Here is a 7,991-nt window from a genome sequence, read left to right as displayed (position 1 = left end):
ACACAATCCCAGAACACACACAGCCCAGAACAGGCTGCAGGCTGTACTTGACCTTCCTTTTTTTCTCTTCTATAGGTTATCACTTGGAGACTTTCCATACATTCACACAGAGAGCTTCTTTGTTTTTTTTTTATGGACACCTAGTATTCCACTGCATGGATCAGTCATGATTTATTACTCAAATCTCCTACAGATGGGAGTTTAGCTTGTTTTCAGCCGTTTGCAGCGATGTGCAGTACTGCAATGATTAACCTGGTACAGACATTATTTTGTGTAGTTTCGAGTGGATGCTGCTGAAGAATAAATTCCTGGAATTGCTGGCTTGGTAAGACTGCTCCAAGTTCTCCTTGCCCCAGCTGGGTATGAAAGGACCTGTTTGCTCACAATCTCATTCACACTGTTTGGCAGGAATGTAACCTTAAACAAACAGAGTCAAGCTTCAGGTATACTCCTGCAAAATGCCTTTTCTCCTCCACATTAGGTTTTTGAGATGTGGCCAGTTGGGTTTCATTCTGCCAATTTCAGCTGAAATATTGCTGCCTCCAGAAAGACCTCAGGAATCACCTCCTCCCAGTGTGAGCTCGGCTAAGTGCCTTCTGTTCTCTGCATTCCCATAGCAGTTTCCTGCCTTGGAGCACACATTCCCCCACACGCACTCCAGCGTGTCTGATCCGTGTCTGCCTGGCTTCCCCATCAGACCATGAACTCGCTGGGGACAGGGTCGAATGGCCTCTGTTTTTGCTACTGTGGCTCCAGCACCAAGGACAGCGCCAGCCCATAGTAGGTGCTCAGTAAACGTTGGTTGCTAAGGTCCCAGGGAATATGCGTATATGTAACAAAATATATGCAGGCTAGCCTGTAGTAGATAGTCAGTAAATATTGGTCACTTAGGGTCAAATGACTATATGCAGGGGCTTATCACAGAGGGGAAACTGAGGCTCAAGGTGGGAGAATCCTTCACGCAGGCAGCCAAGGGAAGGCTGGAGCCAGGTTCTAATCCAGTGCCAGAGTGCCGGTATTTTCTGAAGCCTCTGTCACTGCTTCATTCATCTTCCTCCCCCAGCCACCCCCTCGGCTTGACACAGTGCCTGGCACAGACAGGACTTGATAAATGTGTATTTGTTGAAGGAATGAATGAGTGTGTGTGTGTGTGTGTGTGTGTGTGTGTGTGTGTGTGTGTTGGGGAGCCGGGGGTGGCTGGATCCAGCGTCCCAGGCCCCTCAGCACCCGATGCTCTCTGGGAGCCCAGGGGACAGGCCCCCAGCCCCTCCTCTCACAGGACCCTGTGGTGCAAACTGCCCTCCCTCCCCTCCCTGGGTCCCCCGTCCTCCCGCTTCCGGCTTCCTAGCCAGTCTTTCCTCTTTCAGGCTCCGACGAAAGGCTGGGTTTCCGGGGGGGAAGGCTTAGGCGGTGACACCGAGCCCAGCCTCCTCCTCCACCCCCCACCACACTCGGGTCCCCCCTCCCTCCCCGCCACCACCGTCCGCGTTTGGCCGCCGTGGGGAAGGAAGAAAGGAGCCAAGGAGGCCAGGTAAGAACCCAGCCCCAGCGACCAGGGCCGAGCCCCACGCCGGGGGCTGAGAAATCCTCAAGGCCTCGACCCGGCCCCAATTCTGCTGATCATGCCTTCGGGGAGCTGCAGACTTGGCCCAGAGGAGATTGGCCCCCCTCTGGGACCTGGGACCCCTGACCCCACCAGCCTCCCTCCCGGGTCCAGGGGTCCAGTCCTCAGCCGCCTCCTGCCTGGAGATTCCAGGCAGCTGGGTCCCCAGCCCGCACCTCCCCCTTGTCCTAGGAGCCCAGCCCCCTCCCCAGCCCCTCCTCCACCGGGACCCAGGAATCCACACCTCCTCCATAACAGATTCCCCATTCCGTCCCAGCCTGGACCCAGGAGTCTCAATCCCCAGCTCCCACCTCCCTCAGTCCCAAGAGTCTGGGCCCCCAGCCCCCTCCCAACTCAGACCAGAAGTCTGAGCCCTCCTACTCCCGGGCCTCTCCCAGCCCCTGGCGTCTGGGCACACGCTCCATTTCCGGGGCCTACTGGCTTCGAATCCCACCCCTCCACTCAGGCTCCATGGGCTGTGTCCCAGCCCCTCTCGAAACGTTCAGCCTGGCCGGGGGGCCTGGAGCAGAAGCGGGTCACTGACTTTGCCCCCTCTGTGCCTCTACCCTGTCTCACTCCCTCTGCGTCTGTCTCCATGTCCCCAGCCTCCAACCCACCGCTGCTCTCCTGATCGCTCTGCTTGCACTATCTCTGCCTCTGGGCCTCCAAGTCTCTTTGTTTCCTCTTCTCTGTGTCTCTGTCTCTCTGCTGGGTGTTTCTCGCTCTCCTCCCTCTCTTCTCTGTTCTGCCGTTCACCATCCTGTCTGTCTGTGTCTCCTGGTCTCTGTCTGTCCATCTGCACTTCTCTGTGTCTCCCATCTCTGCCTTCCCCTGTCTCTGTTCCCTGCTCTGTCTCTGATCTCTGCCTCTCTCCCTGTCTCTCCATCTCTGCCTCCTCGCCTCCGTGTCTCTCACCTTTGTCTCTGTCTCAAATCTCTCTCCCCTGGCTGAATACCTGCCCTCTCTGCCTCTTTATCTCCGACTGTCTCTGTCTCTGCTTCTCTCTGCCACACCCCACGCACTTCTCTTTACCTCTGCCCCCCTTGCCATCTCTCCCTCTCTCCCCACAGGCATGGATCCGCAGCCTCCTCCGCCTGCCCAGGGCAGCCCACCTCACCGTGGCCGAGGCCGTGGCCGTGGCCGAGGCCGAGGTCGAGGCCGTGGCCGTGGCAGGGGGGGCGCTGGAGCCCCTCGGGCGCCCCTGCCCTGCCCCACCTGCGGCCGCCTCTTCCGCTTCCCCTACTACCTCTCCCGGCACCGGCTGAGCCACTCGGGGCTCCGGCCCCACGCCTGCCCGCTGTGCCCCAAGGCCTTCCGCCGGCCGGCCCACCTCTCCCGCCACCTGCGGGGCCACGGGCCGCAGCCCCCGCTGCGCTGTGCCGCCTGCCCCCGCACCTTCCCGGAGCCCGCCCAGCTCAGGCGCCACCTGGCTCAGGAGCACGCCGGCGGCGAGGTCGAGCTCGCCATCGAGAGGGTGGCCAAGGAGGGGGCCGAGTCCAGCTGGGGCCCGCAGGACGAGGGCGCGGAGCAGCCCACCACTGCTGCGTCAGGTGCCGCGGAGGAGGAGGCGGCCGCAGCGTGGCCCGAGACGTGGCCTGCGGGGGAGCCGGCCACGCTGGCTGCGCCCGCCAGCGCCACGGAACCCCAAGAGTCAGAGTCGGAGGAGGCCGAGGCTGGGGCCGCAGAGCTGAGGGCTGAGCTGGCGCTGGCGGCCGGGCGGCAGGAGGAGAAACAGGTCCTGCTCCAGGCGGACTGGACACTGCTGTGCCTGCGCTGCCGCGAGGCCTTTGCCACCAAGGGTGAGCTCAAGGCGCACCCGTGTCTGCGCCCCGAGGGCGAACAGGAGGGTGAAGGGGGCCCCCCGCCGCGCCCCAAGCGACACCAGTGCTCCATCTGCCTCAAGGCCTTCGCCAGGCCCTGGTCCCTGTCGCGCCACCGGCTGGTCCATTCCACCGACCGCCCTTTCGTGTGCCCAGACTGCGGCCTGGCCTTCCGCCTCGCCTCCTACCTCCGCCAGCACCGCCGCGTCCACGGCCCACTCAGCCTGCTGGCCCCGCTGCCCGCGGCAGGCAAGAAGGACGACAAGGCCTCGGGGGCACGGAACTCAGCGAAGGGGCCAGAGGGGGGCGAGGGGGCGGAGTGCGGGGGTGCCTCGGAAGGCGGAGGAGGCGGGCAGAACGGAGGCGACACCGCCCCGGCCCGGCCCCCGGGTGGGGAGCCGCGCTTCTGGTGCCCGGAGTGCGGCAAAGGGTTCAGGCGCCGCGCGCACCTGCGGCAACACGGGGTGACCCACTCGGGAGCGCGCCCCTTTCAGTGCGTGCGCTGCCAGCGGGAGTTCAAACGCCTGGCCGACCTGGCGCGCCACGCACAGGTGCACGCCGGGGGGCCGGCCCCGCACCCGTGCCCGCGCTGCCCGCGCCGCTTCTCGCGCGCCTACAGCCTACTGCGCCACCAGCGCTGCCACCGCGCAGAGCTGGAGAGGGCCGCCGCGCTGCAGGCACTGCAGGCCCAGGCCCCGCCGTCGCCACCACCGCCGCCGTCCCTGAAGACCGAGCAGGAGGAAGAAGGGCTCCCACTGCCTCTCGCAAACATTAAGGAAGAGCCGCCCTCTCCGGGGACCCCACCCCAGACCCCGCCGGCTCCCCCTGTCTTCCTCAGCGCCTCCTGTTTCGACAGCCAAGACCACTCAGCCTTTGAGATGGAGGAAGAAGAGGCAGACAGCAAGGCTCACCTTCGCGGGCTGGGGGGCCTGGCCTCCTGACCTCCGCCGCCCTGCCCTCTGCCACTCCGCCTGAGCTCCTGTTTGCAGAATGGAGGAGGGAAGTTGAAGGAGCCGCCTCCTCTGTCCACCCGCCCGTCCCCTTCATGCCCTTGACACTAAGGAGTAGGGGGCCCCGGACTGCCCCTCACTCCCCATGGCCCGCCCCCAGAACCCCCGATGCTGGTTAGGAACCGCTCACCCCAACATGCGTCTTAAGGCAGGACGACTTGGGAAAAAAGGCGGCGGACAGTTGGCCAGAGGGATGGAGACTGGTGGGGACGCCCCCGCCTGCCTGTCCCCCGTTACACACACTGGACACCATCACCTCTTCGGAACTCCGAGACCCTGGGGGTCCCCAGTGAGCAAAGGTCTGTCCTTGTCCCTTTGTCTGTCTGTGAATAAATGTGAGTTCGTGAAACCGGAGAGAGCGAGGTGTTCTCTGGAGGTGGGGGCAGGCTGGGGGCGCTGGGGCGAGTTAGGATTTGTCCAGCGGACTCTGAGCTCAGGTTCAGAGCAGGAAGGAGACAGAGGCATCAGAGAATACGTGGCCCTCAACCAAGCAAGAAGCTGGTGAAGCCTGGGCCAGTGGTGGTACTAGGCCCTGAGGAGAAGGAGGCCAATGGCTTCCTCTGAAAGAGCTGGAGTTCTAGCCCTGCATTGTTCAACATAACATTTTTTCCCCCTAGAAAAGTTTCCATAATTTTTCTTCCCTCACTGTGTTGCCAAGGCTGCTGTGCTGTGGTGCAGTCATAGCGCACTGCAGTGTCAAACTCCCAGACCCAAGCAGTCCTCTTGCCTCAGCCTCCCTGGTGCATGCCACCACACCCAGCTAATTGTTGGATGGAATCTTGCCCAGTCTGGGAGAACTTTCTGTGATGATGGGATATTCTACATCTTCACTGTCCAATATGGTATCCAGCAACCACACGTGGGCTATTTCCATTTAAATTTAGAATACGGGAATGTAAAGTCATTAAGATGAAATAAACGTGAAAGTTCGGTTTCTCAGTCATGCTTTTTTTTTCTTTTCTTTTTTTTTCACCCAGGCTGGAGTGCAGTGGCACAATCTCGGTTCACTGCAACCTCCACCTCTTGGGTTCAAGTGATTCTCCTGCCTCAGCCTCCTGAGTAGCTGGGATTACAGGAGCCTGCTACCACACCCAGTTAATTGTTGTATTTTTAGTTAGAGACAGGGATTCGACATGTTGGCCAGGCTGGTCTTGAGCTCCTGACCTCAGGTGATCCACCTACCTCAGCCTCCCCAAGTGCTGGGATTACAGGTGTGAACCACCATGCCTGGCCTCAGTCACACTATTTCATGGGCCAAAGAACCTCACGTGGCTGGTGGCTGCCATATTTGACAGCACAGATCTAGAACGTTACATCATTGAAAAAAGTCCTGCAGAATGCAATATAGCACCAGGTATAAGGGCTACCAAGATAAACCACCAGATAGCATGATGGGGGAATGGGCATAGCAGGATGGGGGAATCAGGGCTTCTCTGGTGAGGCCATGTTTGATTTGAATGAAGATGGAGGGAACCCAGTGTAAGAAAGAAGCATCTGTGAGAAGAAAACACCAGGCAGAGAAAAAACAGGGGCAAAGGCTAGGAGGTGGGTGGGTGCTACATGTTTTTCGGTTTTTGTGTTTTTGTGGGTTTTTTTTTTTTTTTTTTGAGACAGGGTCTTGCTCTATTGCCCAGGCTGGAGTGCAGTGGTGCAATCATAGCTCAATGCAGCCTCGACCTCCTGGCTCAAGGGATTCTCCCTCCTTAGCCTCCCATGTAGCTGGGACTACAGGTGTGCACTCTCATGCTTGGCTATTGTTTAAAATTTTTGTGGAGATGGTGTCTTCCTATGTTGCCCAGGCTGGTCTTGGACTCTTGGGCTCAAGCAGTCCTCCTGCTGCAGCCTCCCAAAGTGCTGGGATTAGCAGCATGAGCCACTGCACCTGGCCATTACTACATATTTTAGAGACTAAGTAACTGGAGGTGGGGTGGGAACTTTCCATTTCTACACATCTTCCGGTTGCTTTCTTTTTTTACTCGTTTATTTAGGTGCTAGGAATGGAAGGAAGAGGTATACCTGTCAGCTAATCTCCCTTAAACACATTTCTCTTTCCATCTTTTGACACCCTGCCTTCCCCCAGCACCTTCAATGGTTCCCTCTTACCCTAGGCAAATAATGACATTGACCACTTCCGTATCTGCACACCCATAAGAAACAACAAGGAAGGGGCAGAGCCTCCCCATTTTCCAGGACAACAAACTGAGGCTCAGAGAGGGAAGCTGTGTCCCCCAGTGTGACAATGATCCTAGATGGATCAAAGGAGGAAGGGAAGCCAGAAAGATGGTGGTTGAGGATCAAGGTGGGAGGTGATGACCACTGATATCCTCAAATGATTCCACCTTCAATGATTTCGTACATCTTGGCGGAGCCCTTAGCACTGTACCAGCTTGTAGCAAGTCTCAATATGGGTTAGCTTGTCTGATTTTTTTTTTAAACAGGCCCTCACATTGTTACCCAGGCTGGAGTGCAGTGGGACAATCATAGCACTGCAGCTTCCATCTCTTGGGCTCAAGTGATTCTCCTGCCTCAGCCTCTGGAGTAGCTAGGACTACAAATGCGTATCACCATGCCTGGCTGATTTTTAAATTTTTTCTTCATAGAGATGAGGTCTCACTATGTTGCCCAGGCTGGTTTCCAACTCCTGGTCTCAAGTGATCCTCCCCTCTCAGCCTCCCAAAGTGCTGGGATTACAGCTGTGAGTCACCCCACCTGGCCTACCCCCACTGTTTATCACTGAGTTTAAGCCCAGTGCTGGATGTTGGGGCTAGTATTTGATGACACCACCTGGGCACCCTTGTGACACCAGCAGTCCAGCTCAGGAGATGAATAATAACCAAATATTGGCCCAAATAAATTAGGGTTACCAAATGAGACTGGTTCCCCAAAGAACTAGCTCCTACAGGAAACTATAACCAAGCCTCAAGTGTTGGGGAGATGGGAGGCTGAAGTCTGCTTTTATTACATCAAAGCCACTCTCTCCTCAGGAACCTTCAGTGGCTCCCTATTACCATATCCAAATGTAGGCTCCTATTTAGTGAGAGCCTACCATGGCCAGACACCTGATCCATACAATATCATGGACAAAGCCCCTCAAATGAGAAAATTATATAGCTCCATTTATAAAAGGGCCAAATTGGGGCTTCAAGCAAATAAGCCATCTGTCCCACTTTAGTAATCGCTCCTATGAAATGAACCTTGCGTATTAAATGACTTAATTCATGAAAAGGGCCGAAGACAGTGCTTGGGGCTGGCAAGAAGTTGTTGTTGTTGGCTGGGCATGGTGGCTCACACCTGTAATCCCAGCACTTTGGAAGGCTGAGGTGGGTGGATCATCTGAGGTCAGGAGTTTGAGACCAGCCTGGCCAACATGGTGAAATCCTGTCTCTATTAAAAATACAAAAATTCAGCCAAGAGTGGTGGCAGGTGCCTATAATCCCAGTTACTGGGGAGGCTGAGGCAGGAGAATCACTTGAATTTGGGAGGCGGAGGTTGCAGTGAGCCAAGATCATGCCACTGCACTCTAGCCTGGGTGACAGAGCTCAAAAAAAAAAAAAAAGT

At 57.3% G+C, this 7,991-nt stretch overlaps 1 protein-coding gene across 2 annotated transcripts; it reads left to right on the top strand.

Moving 5' to 3' along the window:
- Positions 1 to 1,389: 1,389 nt before the first annotated feature.
- Positions 1,390 to 4,782, top strand: ZNF579 (zinc finger protein 579). Of its 2 annotated transcripts, none has more exons than XM_017546587.2 (2): positions 1,390 to 1,531; positions 2,674 to 4,782. In XM_017546587.2, the coding sequence occupies exon 2, from the start codon at positions 2,676 to 2,678 to the stop codon at positions 4,362 to 4,364; it is 1,689 nt and encodes a 562-aa protein (XP_017402076.1). In that variant the 5' UTR covers positions 1,390 to 1,531; positions 2,674 to 2,675; the 3' UTR covers positions 4,365 to 4,782. The 2 variants fall into 2 exon arrangements, with proteins under 2 accessions (XP_017402076.1, XP_017402075.1); XM_017546586.2 differs by having other exon boundaries at positions 1,495 to 1,531; positions 2,209 to 4,782.
- Positions 4,783 to 7,991: the final 3,209 nt, after the last annotated feature.

Source organism: Cebus imitator, unplaced genomic scaffold (assembly GCF_001604975.1).
Source record: "Cebus imitator isolate Cc_AM_T3 unplaced genomic scaffold, Cebus_imitator-1.0 Scaffold190, whole genome shotgun sequence".
Taxonomy (NCBI): Eukaryota; Metazoa; Chordata; class Mammalia; order Primates; family Cebidae; genus Cebus; species Cebus imitator.
This window is presented reverse-complemented; position numbering and strand designations above follow the sequence as displayed.

Coding starts and splice junctions, on each gene's coding strand:
- ZNF579 (XM_017546587.2), top strand. CDS start 2,676: ATGGATCCGCAGCCTCCTCCGCCTGCCCAGGGCAGCCCACCTCACCGT.